We start from the raw sequence: 19773 nt of genomic DNA on the forward strand, positions 1-19773 counted from the left end.
GTCTTCAATGAAAGGTATGCACTGTGTGAATGCTCTAGGGTGAGGTAAGAAAATGTTTAACCCTTTAAATCTTATCCTCTGAAAACCTTTTTTTTTTTTTAAGTGTTTTATAATAGACTTACATGTGAGACATTAGTACAATTCATTATGAATGGTATGTGATCAAAATGTTAATGACATGATTCCTGAATCACCTGGGTGTTTTGGTAAAGTGCAGATTCCTTATTCGTGAATCAGAACCTTTGGCTGGAGGGAATCTTTTTATGCTACCAGAATGGGAGGCTCATCACCCTAGAACAAGCCCAGTTGAAATAAAAAAATTATAATCTGTGCTTTTGGAAAGTATTTTAGAGGTTTTTGAAACCAATCTCAGGATTAAAAGTTTTAAAAAGTTTTTCTTCTTTGCTTCTATCCCCTCATTTATTAATACCCACTTTTCAACACAAAATACTCCTTTTTCCTATCTCCCCTCCCTCCCAAATCACTGTTGCTTCAGAACGCCTTTGATTATAATGGGTAGTGTTGGGAGAGAGCTTAGATAAGAATTTTCTGAGAAAACTAATTTTAGGAAAAAACCTACACCCCCTTGATGACTTCAATGGTTACAGATGACAGGATGCTGTTCACTGTCAAATTTTCCAAGTCACTAATTGAGGATACAGTGAGTATTCTAGAAATAGGTCATTTAATTAGCGACTGAGTAAACACACAAGGGAGACACAGGAATACTAAAAACCTAAACTTAAAAGTCTTAGTGTGACTGTCCTATATCAACACACAAATGATGATTCAAGACCATAGTTATATATGATGTGTATATATACATATAGGCCCATATATAGTACTTGTACATATCCACATACTGTACATATATGTATTTATATGAATATATATTTCCACAGACAGTACAGTCATACACAATACATTTTTCAAAATGCGCTGAAACACAACAGTAAATGTGGCCACATAGCGCATAACTTTAACATAACACTAGTATTAACATCAGGTTTTCCAGCAAACTGCAAGAATGGCAAGCATCTGTTTTCTATTCCAGATTCTAATATTACAAAAGTGCTGGGACAAAAAATTCGAAGGCTTAAAATATGTGTGTGAGAAGGTGAAGTGAAGCAACTGCAGCAAATGTTAACATTTGGTGAACTGAAGGGTTTATAGGTGTTAACTAGGAATCTTGCAACTTTTCTGTAGATAAAAAAAATTTCAAATTAAAATTCTTGGGGAAAAATTTAAAGGCCAAATATTAGCAACAGAGATTATTTCAGAACTCCCAATATACTACAAAAGGCTGACCTTTGCCACTGAAAATAAAGCTACTGACTCCCCAACAGGACAGGTCAACATTCCAGAGCAGGAGACCTCAATCTACTCTTTTCCAGGGCCCTTTCTGATTAGCAACTCAACTGTTCAAGATAACTCCTTGAGGATAAGACAATAGAGTCAGTTAACTGACACATCAGGTATAAAAACTTAACCCTTGTTCTGATTAATAAAGTACTTTAGGGAACTAGCCAGAGACAAAACCACTACCACCACCAATACCAACATTACCAAACAGACTAAAAATCAAACAAAAACCACAATATAAAAAAAAAGGTATTTAAAATGTGTTGAGTACCTATATTTTCTTTACTTCCCTCTATATCTCTTTCAATATCTAGAAGACATCTTTAATGTAAATATGATCATCCATTCATCATAGAAGAAAAACTGAGACTCAGATTAGGAGGTGATTTTCCCCAAGGTCATAGAGCTTTCAAGTAAGATTCAAACCCTTCATTGTATCAGGCTGCTCCTACCACAAAAGGTACATGGATCTAGCTGCTGAACAAGAAACAGAATATGATAAAAATTATTTTTCTGTATCTGGATACCCATAATGAGTTATAAGGTTACATAAGTTAAATAAAAGGTACTACACTGTGCAGGGCCAGAAAAGGTTATTTATTTTATAGGTTTAAAAAACCCCATACAATTAGAAAACAATTTCATATGATTTTTGTGGGTAGTAACTGCTATTACAACACGTCATTAGAAAAATCTTTAATAACAGATGATATTTCTTTAGGTGAGAGGTTTAACAAATGGATTAATACTTACAAATCTTTCACTTGCATTGCTTGTGTAAAGTTATCCTTCAACAGTAATTTTATAAGACTGTTGTAAGTTTCACTGTTAAACACAATATTTTGCTTTTGTGCTTTCAGGAAAATATTATATGCATCTATGAAGAAAATAAAACAGCACAAATTGAGATGACATTATTCTGAAAAGGTAAAGAGGAGGGGATAAAAACCTAAAATAAGGCTCTAAACCCACATATTTCTGTTTCTTTTAAATCTTACCCACTATACCACCCTATAGAGATACACACACTGTTCATGTAAGCAGATGCTGTCCCTCTTCTAATCTTTAAAATATAAAGCAAGTTTCAAAAACTACTATTTAATCCAAATGGATGGGACCTGAAAGTGTTTCCTTTTAAAGTTATTCCTGCTATTCATTTTCAAAAGTCAAATTATTTTCATGCCAACAAAAATGAGAAACAGCTCTTCTGGATTTGTTTGTCAAAAGATACCAGTTTCAAAATAAATTGCAAAATGTGTCTTAAAGTCCAAATAAACCAGAGGTATAATTTAGATTGAGGGGAGCAAAAGATTCATTTTAAAGCAATCTTTAATCTACAAGTGGGTGGTTACAACGGTTAACATTTCCACACAATAGCATTAAAGTGAATATAGCCTATAATTCTAAAATTAGGAGATCAAATTATTTGGCTACGACAGGACTTATACAAAAACATACAATTTTCAAATATACAGATATCTAACAAGTAAACTAAGCAACATTTGTTTGACTGATTAACAGTTTTATTTCACTTGTTCACAATAACTGTCAGAGAATGAAAAGATGTTACCAAAAGAGAAGTAACTACACTTTTCAGTCACTTACTTTTCTGAAATAAAATTGCCTGGCTATAAACATCCAACTGAAACTACAATCTACTCTCTGGTGTATATAAACAAATCATAGTAAAGATTGGGCATACTGAATTATTACATAAACCTTCTACGGATATAGAACTCAGTGTAAGGAAATACAGAACACACAGCTAGGAATTAACATGATATTAATGCTAAGAAGAACACTATGAGCTATTTTTGTGGTTTCTAAACAAACAGAAACCATGTTTGTGTTTATAATTAGGGGAGTTCGCATTAGCCCCTCAAAGTGAAGTGACATATCAAAAACTTAGTTATCCTTTTAAGCTAAATTCATAGAAAACAAGAGAAAAAAGGTATGACATTAATATTTGTATTTTAACTAAAAAAGAATAGACTATCATTGAGTATACAATGCATATATTTTCCTTTTAAGGGAGCTAAGAAGGTAAGATGTGCCTGGACAGTGTGGCTCAGTGGATTGAGCATTGTCCCATGGACTGAGAGGTCCAGGTACGATTCCCGGTCAGGGCATATGCCCAGGTTGCAGGCTTGATCCCCAGTAGGGGGCGTGCAGAAGGCAGCTAATCAACGTTTCTCTCATACATCAATGTTTCTATCTCTCTCTCTCTCCCTCATTCACTCAAAAATCAATAAAAACATTTTAAAAAATAGAAAAATAAAATGGAATTTAAAAAAAAGTTAATACATCACCTAAGGCAAGAGAAACAAAGGAAAAAATGAACACATGGGACTATATCAAACTAAAAACAACCATCACAATGGAAAGGGAACCCACTATATGGGAGAGCATAATTGCCAATGATACATCAAATAAAGGGTTAATTTCCAAAATATATGGAGTACTCACACAACTCCACAAATGGAAGACAAATAATCCAATTAAAATGGACAGAGGACCTAAAGAGACCTTTCCAAACAGGACATACAAATGGCCAAGAGACATATGAAAAAATGCTCAATGTCACTAATCATCAGAGATTCAAATTAAAACAAGAATAAGGTATCACTTCACACCTATCAGAATGGCTGCCATCAACCAATCATGAAACAACAAGTGCTGGTGAGGGTGTGGAGAAAAGGGGACCCTAGTACACTGCTGGTGAGAATGCAGACTGGTGCAGCCACTATGGAAAACACTATGGTGTTACCTCAAAAAATTAAAAATTGAACTTCCATTTGACCCAGTGATCCCACTTCTAGGAATATACCCTAAGAAGCCTGAAACACCAACCAGAAAGAATATATATACCCCTATGTTCACAGCAGCACTATTTACAATCGCTAAGATCTGGAAACAGCCCAAGTGCCCATCAGTAGACAACTGGATAAAAAAGCTGTGGTGCATATACACAATGGAGTACTATGCAGCTGTAAGAAAGAATGATCTCTTATCCTTTGAGACAACATGGAAGGACCTGGAAAGTATTATCCTAAGCGAAACAAGCCAAGCAGAGAAAGACAACTATCACATGATCTCACTTATTTGTGGCATATAATGAACAAAACAAACTGATGAAGAAAATAGACCCAGAATCATAGAAGTAGGGCACAGACTGACAATCCTCAGAAGTGAGGGGGCGGGGAGGGAAGGGATAAACCACAGAACTTATGTGCACATATCCATAACCAATGGACATAGTCAACAAAGCTGGGGACGGGGGCGGGGGATGGGGAGGAGGATGTCAATGGGTGGGGGGATTGAGAAACATCTGTAACGAAAATAAAAATAAAAAAAGTTAAAAAAAAAGGTTAAGATGTAATCAGTAATAGTCTACTTGCCAACAAGTATAAATAGTTTACTAGTTTGCTGAAAATAACTACAATTTGAATATTTTAAGATCAATAAAATAATCTAGACAATCTCACTATCTGTTTTCTAAAAATTGTTGTCTTCGCACAAACTGCTATGGCTATGTTTATTTTTTTCCAAAAGTTAAAAAAAAAACTATCATTGTAATGCACCAAACTCACTCACCACAGGTTTGTTTCTGGTATGAAAGTCATACTATCCCTTTTAGTATACCGAACTAACACAAATTTGATAAAGTGCTAATGCAAGTATTCACTTCTTAAAATATTCAGTGCAAGCATTCATTTTTTTAAGGTATTTATTTTTTGCTAAGCGTTCAAATCCAAAATACACAAACAAAAAAAATGACTAAAAGCACTGAAAAAATTAACAGGATGAAATCATTAGATAAGTGTAAACTGTATATTAGAACTAGAATAGGGATGTAGCTCTACATTTATAATAAACACTGCATTCTATTTATTTAGTAAATTGGTTAAAATTTTTTACTTAAATAAAACAGAAAAATTTAAAAAGGCAATACATGAAGGAGTTTGGGAATCTTTAAACATTAGAAACTATACATTAACCTTACATTCATCTCAGTCAGATCGGAACTCCTCTAGAATATTTAAATAGTATTGATAATAGTAATTTTGTATTTAGGTTTAACAGTTGCATGGTGAAAGATTCAAGGATGCATAGCCTGAATATGCAGCAATGAAAACTGACTCAGAAAGAATAAAGCTTCTCTGTATGATTGACAAAGAATAGGAGTTTTGCTTATTCTTATTTCATACATTTTATGTTAGTGTCACAAAATTTCTAGTTAAGTCAAGAAATTAAGAGGTTCTATAAATTTCTAAATTGATTCCTTTCTACTGACCAGAACTTAAAACTGTCAATACTAAAATGAAAAAGGAAAAATCTGCTGCGTATTAGTTAAATTATCATAAATCATATTTGAAAATTCACACAAAAACTAAAAGACTTAGATAATTATACCATTTTATTTAGAGAACTTAACATAAATAAAGGAAACAGTAGTATCTGATTTCGGGAGAGTACAATTAAGTCTAAGTGAAAATAGCTAGAATGCAATTGGCAAGCTTTTATCAGAGGGTTCAAGATGGTCATAAAACTTTTCAAATAGTCATGATAGAAAAGTAGGCATGACTTCAGGAAAGTTGACTATTAGAGAGAGGGAAGAAAATCAAGAAACAGGGCTCACATCCTGCCTCCAACCCTGAGATACAGTAGTCTCTCCTTATCCAAGGTTTCTCGTTCAACTGCAATCCACAAATATTAAATGGAAAATTGCACACTGCTCTGGGTAGTGTGATAAAATCTCACACCGTCCTGCTCAGGATATGAAACATCCCTTCGTCCACTGTATCCATGCTGCATATGCTACCAACCCATTAGTCACTTAGTAGCCATCTCTGTTATCAGATAGACTGTCTTGTCTTGTAGTGCTTATGTTCAAGTACCCCTTATTTTACTTAACAATGTCACATTTACATAACTTTTATTACAATATATTGTTATAATTGTTATTAGTATTGTTGTTAATCTCTTACTGTGACTAACTTATAAATTAAACTTTATCATAGATATATATGTATAGGAAAAAAGAGTATATAGGGTTCAGTACTACTGCAGTCTCAGGCATCCACTGGGAGTCTTGGAACTTACTCCCCATGGATAAAGGGAGACTACTGTATTGCTTAATTACTTCAACATACACTATGATTAGGGTGGTTAATGTCCTAATCATTTATTTCAAATAAAAGCAAAAAATACAAATTTATTTACCGAAAATATTTTATGATAATGCTATTGTCAAAGTGTAATTTTTGAAAAAATGTATACCTTTTAGTTTTTATTATTATGAAAAAAAATTATTATTATTTTTTTTTGTTATCCTCACCCAAGAACATTTTTGCATTTATCTTCAGATAGAACGGGAGGGAGAGAGAGAGAAACATCAATGTGAGAGAGACACATCGACTGGTTGCCACCCACACGACCCCAACAGGGGCTGAGGTATATGTCCTTAGCAGGAACCGAACCTGGGACTCTCTGGTCTGTGGGCTGATGCTCTAACCGCTGACCCAAACTGGCCAGGGCTATTAAAATTTTACATGTACAGAAAACTCTCACGAATAGTGCAATATACCCGTCACCTACCTCTAATTAACATTTTGCTAGATTTGCTTCATCTTTGTTCTTTATGGCTTAAGTATTTTAAAATAAATTATAGAAATCTTAATATTTTTTTCATTTCTCAATACTTTATTATAAATTCCCCCAAACTTAAGGACATTTTCCTATAATATCTAATAAAAATGAGAGTAATTCCTTGTTACTCACTCAACACTTAAATTCTTCCAATTGTTCCAAAATGCCTTGTTAATTTAAAAATTAATTAGTATATACAATTAATGTTCCACCTCTATCCTAGAACACTGCTAATTTGTTGGACTTAGATCCCATGTTGCTGTTAGAAAGAAGACCTTAGTACACATGCTTACCTTTGCTTTTTTGCCTTTGGCAGGCATTTGATAGTTCTTTCTGTAAATTAGTTTCCCCAACTAAAGGTGCTGAAGAATTCAGGGAAGGTTCTTCTTCCTCATACCACAACTTAAAAACAAAATTATTCAGTTATACAAAAAGTTATAAATGCAGTGATCTTTTCAGTGTAAAACTGGACAAATTTATGACCTATAGTTAGGCTGACAAGAAAATTCGTTATGCTTACAATTAAAAACAAATTACCTCAGGTACATCAAATGGAACCTCCTGATTATTGTTTTTAAGGATTTCTGCTAATAATCTTAATGTCTTCCCACGAGGAATAATATTTTCTTCTTGCATTTTATTCCAGACAGCATCAGCTCTTTTCCAGTCACCATTTATTTCTATAAAATATAATGAAACAGAAATTAATGAACATACTAAGAAGAATTCATGAAAATAATCAAGACCTTTTTAATTTGATGTTGAAGAAAGCACTATTTCAACTATTGCCTCCAAGGAAAGAAACAGGGTGATTGAAAGAATGCAATTGTATAATTTTCCTCAAAAGTGACTAATAACAAACATTTTTCACTTATTTGAGTAGGGAGAATTCTGTCTCTTCAGTTGAGCTGAAAAATATCTATGACAGTGTGTGATAATTTCTTATCTCAACAGACAATGCTATCAGACTAAGTTATTAAAAGGACAAGAAGTTTACTAGAAGGAAGTCAGCAGACTCCTTCATGTTGAAAAATCTAGTTTTTTCGCTGTGGTAGCTGAGTCTTTTATAAACAGCAAAAACTCAAGAATCGAGACTTTATTTTAAAACATTCTAATGGGTTTTCAAATAAAAAAAGATCAAAATTTTTAATATACTTTTGCCTGTGAAAAACTACAGTAGAATACGAAAAATGTCATGACACATGAAGTTCAAAAAAATACTAAACACAAAGAAATACTGCTTTAGATTATTACTTTGGACAACATGGGCGGAGGACAGGATTGCTGCGCGGCAGATGGTGTCCAGGAGGCTAGCTACTGGGCCATGGACACGTGAGTGGGGGAAGAAACAAGAGTTGGGGAGATGCTACCAGGCCCTGTATATTCGGAGGCTTGGTCTGTCCAAGGTTTTAGGGTAGAGTAGAGCACTGTGGCTGAGGGGTGGGGGAAGAGGGAAAACCAAGTTGCCAGGTTGGACCAGGATGTGGAGTTGAGGGGAGGTATTTTGCAGAAAGTTCTCTAGTCCCTGTTGGAATCTATGCCCTGCCAAGCCACCAGCCTCAGTTTCCCCATCTGTAAATCTGGACACTGCCACTCCCAGGGTCCAGCAAGGGTCCCTATGGCCCTTGTTCCCTCCACCTATATACTTAAAAGGATGTTCTATGGCCATGCACAGGTGTGACCTCTGGGTATAATGGGAGAAAAGTTGCAGGAGGATCCAGGAAAGGTTTGAGAAGTTGGGGGTCTCACAAGCATGGCAGGGGAGGCTGTGTGGCCAAGAAAATGGCTCCTCTGCTTAGCCCTCTGGACATCATCTACCCTGTGAGGTGCCCCGTGTACCCTTGGTACACAGTGATACTCAATAAATACTTGTGGATTAACAAAAAAAGAAAAACTGTTTTTTTGTTTTTTGTTGTTGTTTTTTTCCTCACCCGAGGACATTTTTCCATTTTTTGTTCAGGTAGAGTGGGAGGGAGAGAGAGGAACAGATAGAGAGAGAGAAACATCGATGTGAAAGGAACACACCGAGTGGCTGCCATCATCACGACCTACCAGGGCCGGGGACAAACTGCAACCGAGGTACGTGCCCTTAGCGGGAACCGAACCCGGGTCGCTCAGGACCACAGGCTGACGCTCTAACCGCTGAGCCAAACCGGCCAGGGCAAGAAAAACTGTTTTAAATCTTTCTTTCTTTCTTTTTTTTTTTTAAATCTTTATTGTTGGATGTAAAATGTATTACAGATATTCCACATTTTCCCCCCATTGACCCCCTCCTCCCCACTCCCGCCCCCCTCTCACCTTTTCCCACACTATTGTTTGTGTCCATTGGTTATGCATATAAGTTCTTTGGTTTATTTCTTCCCACCTCCCCAACCCCTTTCCCTTTGAGGTTTGGCAGTCTAGCAATGAATTTGTACTTCTTAATCCCTTCACCTTTTCCATCCATTCCCCCAACCCCCCTCCCAACTGGCAACCAACAAAATGTTCTCTGTATCTATGAGAATGTTTCTGTTCTACCTGTTCATTTTGTTTGTAGATTCCATTGTCGATAGATATGTATTCATTGCCATTTTGTTTGTTCATACATTTTATCTTTTTCTTCAAAAAGACACTTCATCATTTCATATAATAACGGTTTGGTGGTGATGAACTCCTTTAACTTTTTCTTGTCTGGGAAAGTTTTTATATGGCCATCGATTCTAAATGACAGCATTGCAGGATAGAGTAATCTTGGTTGTAGGTTCTTGCTTTTCATCACTCTGAATATTTCTTGCCACTCCCTTCTGGCCTGCAAAGTTTCTTTTGAGAAATCAGCTGACAGCCTAGTGGGAACTCCCTTGTAGGTAACTAGCTGCCTTTCTCTTGCTGCTTTTAAGATTCTCTCTTTGTCTTGAACCTTTTGCATTTTGATGATGATGTGTCTTGGTGTGGGCCTCTTGGGGTTCATCTTGTTTGGGACTCTCTGTGCTTCCTGAACTTGTATGTCTGTTTCCTTCACCAAGTTAGGAAAGTTTTCTGCCATTATTATTGTTTCGAACAGGCTTTCGATTTCTTCTTCTCGCTCTTCTCCTTCTGGCACCCCCAAGATGCGAATGTTGGCACACTTGAAGTTGTCCCAGAGGCTCCTTACACTATCCTCATTTTTTTGGATTCCTTTTTCTTTTTGGTGTTCTGATTGGGCATTTTTTGCTTCCTTACATTCCAAATCGATGGTTTGCTCCTTGGATTTATGTACTCTATTATTGAAGCTGTGTAAATTATCCTTTATTTCAGTTAATGCCTCCTTCAATTCTAACTGTGTATCCATGATTTCTAACTGGTCGTTTTTTATGCTCTTGAGGCCCTCCCTAAGTTCACTGAGGTTCTCACTAAATTCATTGAGCATCCTTATAAGCAGTATTTTGAACTCAGTATCTGTTAGGTTGCTGATCTCCATTTCGCTTAGTTCTTTTCTTGGGGGTTTTGTTCTGTTCTTTCATTTGGGACCTGTTTCTTTGTATCCTCATTTTGGCTGCCTCCCTGTGTTTGTTTCTGTGTATTACTTAATGAGAGGTATGGGCCTCGCTGAGACCAGATGCTGCTTCTTTGAAAGAATTTAGGAAAAACCTGAAGCAGGATCAAAGACAGGCCAATCTATGGTTAAGCAAGTGGCAACAGCTTGGGTGGGCTTGAAAGTTGGGTGGGGCGGGGCCTCAGGGAGTCAGCAGGGCAGGGCTACCAGTGTGAGCCAGGTTGCTGGAGTCCCAGATATGGCGACTGTCTGTCGCCCCCGGGAAGGGCTCACCAAAGGAACAAAGGCCTCTTACAGCACGTTTGTCCCCAAGAAAGCCCCCTCTCCAGCCCTCACTCCAGTGCCAAACAGCTCAGTTCTTCCCTGTATGACTCTGGTGCCCCTCGAGCTGCCTCCCCCCCCAAACTTAGAGGGAGAGAGTCCGATAAGTCCGTGCGCGGGCCCTTTAAGGAGCTGCCTGGGGCTCCAGCCGCCAGCTTCCCTGAGCCTCAGTTCCTGCTGGTTTTTCCAGCCAGAAGTTATGGGGATTCTCTTCCTGGCACTGGAACCCTGAGCGGGGCACCTGGTGTGGGACGAGGACCCCTTAGTCCTCCGGAAGGACCTTCCCAGCCGCGGGAGCCTCCTGATTTTTATCTGCCACACGTGGGTGTGGGACCAGCCTGTCGCCTCCGCCCCTCGTGCCTCCGCCCCTCGTGCCTCCGCCCCTCCTACCATCTGGATGTGGCTGCTGCTTTAATTTCGTAGTGGTAGGACTTCCATTCAGCTTGATTTCAGGAGGTTCTGAATGATGGTTGTTCTGTAGTTTAGTTGTAACTTTGATGTGGTTGTGGGAGGACGCCATACCGCGTTTACCTACGCTGCCATCTTGACCGGATATCGAAATCTTTCTTTTTTTTAAATTCGCAAATATGAAGACAGAGTATCTCAACTGTTACAATTCAGCTCTAAGAAAGGGGGCTTGTTTCAGGGCACAAATGTTCCAGAAAACATATGTAAATGTGTTCCTCAAATATACCCAAATACTAAATAAAACAAATGAAACTTTCCTACATTACCCACCCCTTAAACTGAAAAGCTAAATTTTTGATAACTAATGATTCCTGGAAGTAAAAAACTCAAAGAACAAAAAACATTCACATTTCATCAGAAACCTGCAATAAAGAAAAAGGTAAATCATGAGTTGGAAAATTTCCCCAGGTCATTCATAGAAGCAGCCTAAACTTTCACAAAGAATATACTAAATGGTGACCCAAATAGTAGAAATTAATCTAAAGTTCAGTGATTTTATACATACTTTAATAATAAAATCAGTCTAATTAATATAAAACCCTTACATTTAAAAAATTTCTTTCTTGCCCTGGCCGGTTTGGCTCAGCTGTTAGAGCGTCGGCCTGCGGTCCTGAGAGACCCGGGTTCGGTTCCCGCTAAGGGCATGTACCTCGGTTGCAGTTTGTCCCCGGCCCTGGTCGGTTGTGCGGGTGGCAGCCACTCGATGTGTCCCTTTCACGTCGATGTTTCTCTCTCTCTCTCTGTTCCTCTCTCTCCCTCCCACTCTACCTGAACAAAAAATGGAAAAATGTCCTCGGGTGAGGATAAAAAAAAAAAAGAAAAAAAAAAATTTTTTTTCTTCATTTTAGAGATATATATATAGAGAGAGAGAGAGAAAGAGAGAGACATTGATGAAAGTGAACATCAACTGGCTGCCTCCTGCATGCCCCCCATTGGGGTTTGGGCTAAAACCTTTAAATTTATAATCAAAATAACTATTTATGCTTTTCCTTCATTAAAATGTCCTAATGTAATGCAAAATTCAATTTGTAAAAGTAATTTTTCAAGTATGTGAATGTATAAAACTAATTTTATAAATAAATTTAAAACAGCCTGGCCAGTGAGGCTCAGCGGATTGAGCGACATCCCATGGACTGAGAGGTCCCGGTTCCATTCCCCATTAGGGCACATGCCCGAGTTGCAGGCTTGATCCCCAGTAGGATCAAGTGCAGGAAGCAGCTGATCGATGTTTTCCCTCTTATTGATGTTTCTATTTCTCTTTCTCTTCCTCTCTCTAAAAAATCAATAAAAACATATTTAAAAACAAAACAAAAATCCAAGCCCCAGAAAGTTTCATTCTGAAGAATGAAGGTGGAACACATCTGTTCTCTGCCAAAGGGTAATAAAGACTGCAGAAGACTTTGCTAGGGAGTGTTTCCAAGAGCTGGCTGGGAACAGCATTGCTAATGTGCTTTTTAAAAAATTAATTTTTAAACTAACATAACTATTCCAAACACTGATGAGAACGTGGAAAAATGATGTACAACTCTGTGCCTTGAAACTGAAAGATTCTACAGACTCTGGAAAAGATCTTTGGACTCTGGGAAGACAGGTTTCTTTTCTTAGGAAGGACAACATATTACAGAGATGCACTTATTCAAATAGACTAGCAACTTATAAAAATATTTCAAAATACAGGTAAGAATTTGTGTATAGAGCATGAGACAAGTCAGTTATTCATATATACATATAGTTAATTTTTGAGGGAAAATATTTCTCAGAAATGTACCTAGATTACAAAATACATAAATTTGAGGCAATCAAATTAGTCAATGTGCCAAAATATGCATCTGTGCGTAAAATCTCTCAAAGGCACAGAAAATCCATGTTTTCATAATATCCTTCTGAGGCTTAAAATCCTTTTACCATGAATACAACAATTATACTTGTTAACTGAAAAATCAAACAGCCACAAACCTGGGCTGTGACCAGGGAATGGACACTCTGCCTCTACAATCCCATCACTTTCCTGGAACTCATTTCCCTCTTTAAAGAAGAAAACTGACACCCTGGCTAGTTTGGCTCAAATGTTACAGCGTCAGCCTGAGAACCAAAGCCATGGATCCGATTCCAGTCAAGGGCACGTACCTTGGTTGCAGTTCGGTCCTAGGCTCTGGTTGGGGTCATGCAGGAGACAACCAATTCCAACAGATGTGTCTCTCTCATTTCGATGCCCCCCCACACACACTATCTGAAGATAAATGGAAAAGTATCCTTGCATGAGGATTTAAAAAAAAGAAGAGGACTATTAAATACAGTACCACTGAGAACTCTTAAGCTACAAATCCAGATTTTTGACTCATTAGTCGAATTTTATAATAATAAACATAGTTGTGGGGCTATATTTGAAGGCCACATGATGCGTATATTAAACAGTTTGCACTTTATACATACATAGTCTCTATGGTATGAAACTAAAAGATTTCTAGTTCAGGGTTTTAATTATAAAGCTGGTAAATTTTTATATATTATTGATAAAATGGGGCAATTTCCAAATTCCCCATTTGTCAATCATCTAATTATGGTCTTGAAATATTATTCCCCTCTAAAATAAGGACTCCAGGTCTAGGACAGGAATTATGCCACATAAGCCTGAATTGTTTTGTTTTGCCTGAAAACAAGGAACTATCAAAGACTAACAAGGTCAAATGATGCCGAAGCCTATGTGAAGAGGTTCCCACTGACCAAAGATGGGACAATTTGAGCACCAAAAAGAATAATTTCGGCCCTGGCCAGTTTGGCTCTGCGGTTGAGCGTCAGCCTGCGGGCCAGAGAATCCGGGTTCGGTTCCTGCTAGGGGCACGTACCACACACACACACACACGAAAAAAGAATAATTTTGCAAGAAATTCAAATACAAACATTTTTAAAAATTCATGAACTCAGCCCTGGCCAGTTTGGCTCAGCGGTTAGAGCGTTGGCCTGCGGTCCAGAGAGACCCGGGTTCGGTTCCCGCTAAGGGCACGTACTTCGGTTGCAGTTTGTCCCCGGCCCTGGTTGGTCGTGCGGGTGGCAGCCACTCGATGTGTCCCTTCACGTCGATGTTTCTCTCTCTCTCTCCCTTCCTCTCTCTCCCTCCCACTCTATCTGTACAAAAATGGAAAAATATCCTCGGGTGAGGATTAAAAAAAAAAAAAAAATTCATGAACTCATAAAGTGAATCAGTGATCAACTTTGGAGGTTCCAAGGACACCAGCATTTAAAATTGGTAATTAAGGGAGAAAGCATTTACCTTTTCCTGTTAGTTTATTTCATATTAGGTAAAAAAGGAAGCCATAGAACACAATGCAGAGTATGAAACATGTAAGGAGTATTAACCAGAATAGATGAATATGTAAAAAATACTGTATATAGCCCTGGCCGGTTTGGCTCAGCGGTTGGAGCATTGGCCTGCGGTCCGGAGAGACCCGGGTTCGGTTCCCGCTAGGGGCATGTAACTCAGTTGCAGTTTGTCCCCGGCCCTGGTTGGGTCGTGCGGGTGGCAGTCACTTGATGTGTCCCTTTCACGTCGATGTTTCTTTCTCTCTCTTCCTCTCTCTCCCTCCACTCTACCTGAACAAAAAATGGAAAAATGTCCTCGGGTGAGGATAAAAAAAAAAATACTGTATATAAATGGACAGAGAGAAATGGGAAGATGATCAATTGACAGATACTGTTTTAATAAACAAAGCAAATTTGCTCTTCAACAATGCCACAAAATAATTAAGCCAACTCTTTTCAAGAGCTAAAATTACATCATTCAAAAGAATAACCTTGCCCTAGCCGGTTTTGCTCAGTGGTTGGAGCATCGGCCTGTGGACTAGAGAGTCCTGGGTTTGGTTCCCGCTAAGGGGACACATCAAAAAAATAATAAAAAAAGAATAACCTTATAATAAATTCCAGGTCAAACAAATTGTCATCTCACAAATCCACAATCCAAACTATAGAGTTTTCAAGTATAATAGGACCAAATCTCATATATCACTCCATACCATATGGTCCTTTGCAAATAAATTGAGTCCACAGTTCTTTGTAAATTATTTCACATATTTAAGTAGTGGTCCAAGTCAGAAGGCAAAATAGAGAGAAAGGGCCACAGAAGGAGGTAACTTACTTTTCCTTCAGAAAGGGAAGGATTAGGTTATCACAACCACATTATTTATAGCACTATAGAAGGCGGGAAGTATACAAATTAGGTTAAAAAGTACACTTCCTGATAATGATTCCTCTGGCTTCTAGCCTCACAAGAAGCCACCCTCACACTACAGAGCTCCTCAGACTCTTGGCTCAAACACAGAGCGAGAAATTGGAGGAAGGAACCAAACAGAACGACAGACAGAGGGGATTAAGAAGAAAATGGTAGTAACCCTCAGAGACTGCTTATCCCTAAAGGAAATTTTAAGATGAACTTAAAAGTTGTTTATTCTTGCCCTGGCTGGTTTGGCTCACTGGTTAGAGCGTCAGCCTGCGGTCCACAGAGACCTGGGTTCGGTTCCCGCTAAGGGCATGTACCTTGGCTGCAGTTTGTTCCCGGCCCTGGTTGGGTCGTGTGGGTGGCGGCCCCTCGATGTGTCCCTTTCACATAGATGTTTCTCTCTCTCTCTCTCTTCCTCTCTCTCCCTTCCACTCTATCTGAATAAAAAATGGAAATGTCCTCGGGTGAGGATAAAAAAAAAAAAAAAAAAGTTTATTCTTTTCAAGAATCAAAAGCAAAAGGTCATGTGCACAAGAAAAAGAATTTTGTGAGGCTGGTCCCTCTCAGCTTTCTGTGGACCATCACTGTACTCTGAACATTCTTACCGTTGTTATTCACCGGGTACTGTCTGTCAGTCTTGGTTGCAGGTCTAACTCTTTTTGCAGAGCACACCACCCTTCATGTCTGCAGTGCTGAGCACAATAGCTAGCACAGTAACTGCTTCAGAGACATTTTTTTCTGAATGAAATTTTACACAGTCTTCTATGGGGACTATTGTAAATTCCGAGACTCATTTGAATAAAGTCAGTATTTTTCTGAGGTTTGCATAAAATTAGAATTTAAGCATGAAATAGTTCTTCAAAAAGGAGAAAATAAGGGGGAAAGAAGGAGAATTCGTACTCATTACATGTTATAATCCACAAATTAAGGACTAAATACTAAATCATAACTTTTTAAATTCTATATATTCAATAACAACCTCACTATTGTGAGCCAGAATTTGATCATTCAAGCCAAAGTTTTAAGACTGACAATACAGGGTAAAAAAACTGTAAAAACGTATGGAAAGTGTGTATTTCAATGCACCCAAGAACTGAAATGTAAATTTCACAGCAAGTCTTATTTTACTTAGACCACCAAGATAAAACTTCCAATAGTAATAAATACAAGTTCAAAAAGACATATGAAGCAACTTATTTACTGCTGTCTATGTTTGGTGAGAAATATCTCCCATTAGAAAAAGAGGACAATAAATCTATATCAAATATCTCTGAAGAAAAGTAACTGACTATTCTAAGCATTGTTCCTCTCCACTCAAATACCCTAAAAGAGACTGCAAAGTTTCCAGATGTGCAAATTGGTATAAACATATTAGAACATTGTTTGACAATAATAGCGATCAAAAGTTTCAGAAATGTCAATCACTTTTAATCTTTAATATAAATACAAATTCAACCTAAGGAAACAATTATGGGTGTGAACAAAGATTAAGGTACAAAAATAACTAATGCAGTGTTAGTTTATAATATGAAAAACGAAAATCTATTCACATGTCTAGCAACAAGGGATTGATTAAATTCTAGTTCAATGTAGTCATTTATAGGTGATAAATGTAGAAAAATGTATATAATACAGAATTAAGTCAAAACTTATTATAACATGATCATATTTTTAAAAGAAATTGTTTAGCAATGAGTTTGTACATAATATGCACTATTCTAAAAAAATATCTATACTCATGAACACTTTTGATGGTTACCTAATTATAGAAATGACTGATAACATCTAGAGCAGCAATTTCAACCAGTGTGCTACAAAAAATTGTAAAACAGGCAATACCTGTCTTCAGTCAGGGTCACTGACCTCTTTTCCCTTAGATTGCCAAATTAAAAAATGACAAGTGCCAACACAATAGCTGTCCAGTGTGAATGAATCAAAATTACACTTTTTTTTTTGTCAAACTGGCAATAAATACAATGTATTTTTTGGTGTGCTGCAGAATTTTAGTAATTAGTTTATATGTGTCATGAGATGAAAAAGGTTGAAGAATCACTGATCCAGAGGATTTAAAAAAAAGAATAGACCTCAAAAGTCCTATTAAATTGTGCAACTCTGATGAAGATCTGTTACCTTTTCATTACTGCAATAAGAATATCAGAAATTATGAAGACTGCACAGTGTCTAGCAATACAATATAACATTTTTCGATCAAGTTCAATCTGTCTTCTACGTGAGCCTGTTGAAGGTCCCTGGAGCTTCCTCAAAGCCTGAGACTCCTTTCCTGCCTGCTGCCTTCAACAGAATAAATGTCTCCAAAATAAAAACATGAGGAACAGTCAGATTAGTTACTTACTGTAGAGTTTTAGCAGATTGTAGTACAGCTGGTCTCGGTCACATTCAAATAGCTTCTCTGTCAGCTCCACTAATTTTTCTAGAGTTTCAACCTTAGAAATAAGAAAAACAGATGGATCTAGATTATATAAAAGATATATTTTATAGTTGATAAATCTCAGTTGAATAATCTTTGAAATTAGCTTACCCAACAGGTAAATTAACTTTACTTCAAAAGTTAGTTAAAGGGCTGAGCACAATGTGAATGTACTTAATGCCATTAAACTGTACTCCTTAAAATGGTTAAAATGAGAAATTTTATGTTACATGTAATTTTATCACAATTTTAAAACATTTTGTTTTTTAAGTTAAAGGGTTCAAAGACTCCTTGGAGTCAAGAACACAACATGACCAATTATCTAGTTGAGGGTACTTCCAACAAGGTGCATTTTGGAGAATTTTAAAAAATATCTGGGGTGGAGGACCCAGTGCGTACATCCTATACTTATTTATTCATAAGAATACTCTTCCACATAAACGTTATACCTCCTTCCCCTGTGGCGTTTACTTGGCAGGATGTGAACAGATATCTGAACTTCAGGGCAGGTAGGAAAAGTAAAGTAGAAATTCTACTGGGCTCCCATCAAGCGACTCCTCTAGTCACTAAGGACTAAAAGCAGATTTTAATTGCTAAGAAAATAAAGTTAGTCTGCTCAAATTAAGTAAGATAAAGCAAACTAAAATGTTCAGGGCCCATCTCAGAATTTTTAGGAACTATGGCACCTCAGGAATAAGAATTAAGCTATAGCTTATTTGGAAAACAACCAAGATAACACAACTTCCATTAATAATGCTGTTATCTCCTAAAATCCTCAAATGCTCCTATAACATGCAGGACACTTGCTTTCCACGTACAGTTTTAGGTGCTTGAGACCAGAAATTAAACACAAACCTGATTACTTGAAATACATCTATCACAAAACCACTGAAGTCTGGTGGGTCGAGCTCTAATGCCTGGAGTCTGTAAAATAAAATAATCACACAGCACACACGGTAAGGCTGTAGCTACACATTAATTTTCCCTCAAAGACAAATAGTTTTCCTTTGATGGATTTGCTGCCTCCTTCTCAAACATATATATTAAAGAAACCTACAACTTAAACCCATAATTATCAAAGACCTTTAGGATTAGAGCATAGTATAACACATAACCTATATTTAACCTGTGTCTAGAAGATTTGGGTTATTTTAAAATGCTGCTTTGCCGATCAATTTTCATTCCATAAATCTTTAGTTATTATAATGGTTATTCTTTCTTTAGTTCAAAAAGAAACCTTGAAATAATGAACAAACTCCAAACTATGTCAAAGTAGACACACACCACACACCACTCAGAGATCCCAATAGATTCAGGAAGCAAAAATTACTAATGTTACACAGACTTATTAACAGCTGTCACAATAATAAACCAACTGCTTTTTTAAAAAGCTATATAAAATTTTAGTGCTAAGTCTTCCGACTACCATAAATGCTTGTCTAATATCTAAAATTAAATGCCTAAAAAGCTAAGTAATTACGTCAAGCTAAGTACTTAAAATTAGTTCAAAATCTTAGTTTATTTCAATAATTGAAACATACATTATATCCTTATAGCCTCAATTAGAAAGTACTAAGGTTTAGTCAATAACTCTAGCTTCAGAGCAATTATTTTACAATTCTGGATACTGGAATAAAAGACAAACCATTTCACATATAACTCTAAGGATTTGTCACTGTAACTATAGTATTTTCATCATTTGTAAGAGGGCTTCACCATTAAATACTACATTTCAATCACAGCATTATGGTAAGAAAACTACATACTCATTAGCCCTGGCTGCTCTAGTCTAGAGGAGGTACCTTTACTGCTTTCTCCATT

At 37.0% G+C, this 19773-nt stretch overlaps 1 protein-coding gene across 1 annotated transcript in view; it reads right to left on the minus strand.

The window, feature by feature from the left end:
- LRPPRC (leucine rich pentatricopeptide repeat containing) overlaps positions 1-19773 on the minus strand; it is a 110349-nt gene that overhangs the window by 21786 nt on the left and 68790 nt on the right. The window contains exons 26-30 of the mRNA XM_036262996.1: positions 18808-18876; positions 17878-17968; positions 7549-7691; positions 7305-7413; positions 2116-2239 (exon numbers count right to left, since the gene is read on the minus strand). Coding sequence (XP_036118889.1) covers positions 2116-2239; positions 7305-7413; positions 7549-7691; positions 17878-17968; positions 18808-18876 — 536 coding nt within the window. The remainder of the gene's footprint in view (positions 1-2115; positions 2240-7304; positions 7414-7548; positions 7692-17877; positions 17969-18807; positions 18877-19773) is intronic.

The sequence above is a fragment of the Molossus molossus genome, unplaced genomic scaffold, assembly GCF_014108415.1.
Source record: "Molossus molossus isolate mMolMol1 unplaced genomic scaffold, mMolMol1.p scaffold_m16_p_15, whole genome shotgun sequence".
NCBI lineage: Eukaryota > Metazoa > Chordata > Mammalia > Chiroptera > Molossidae > Molossus > Molossus molossus.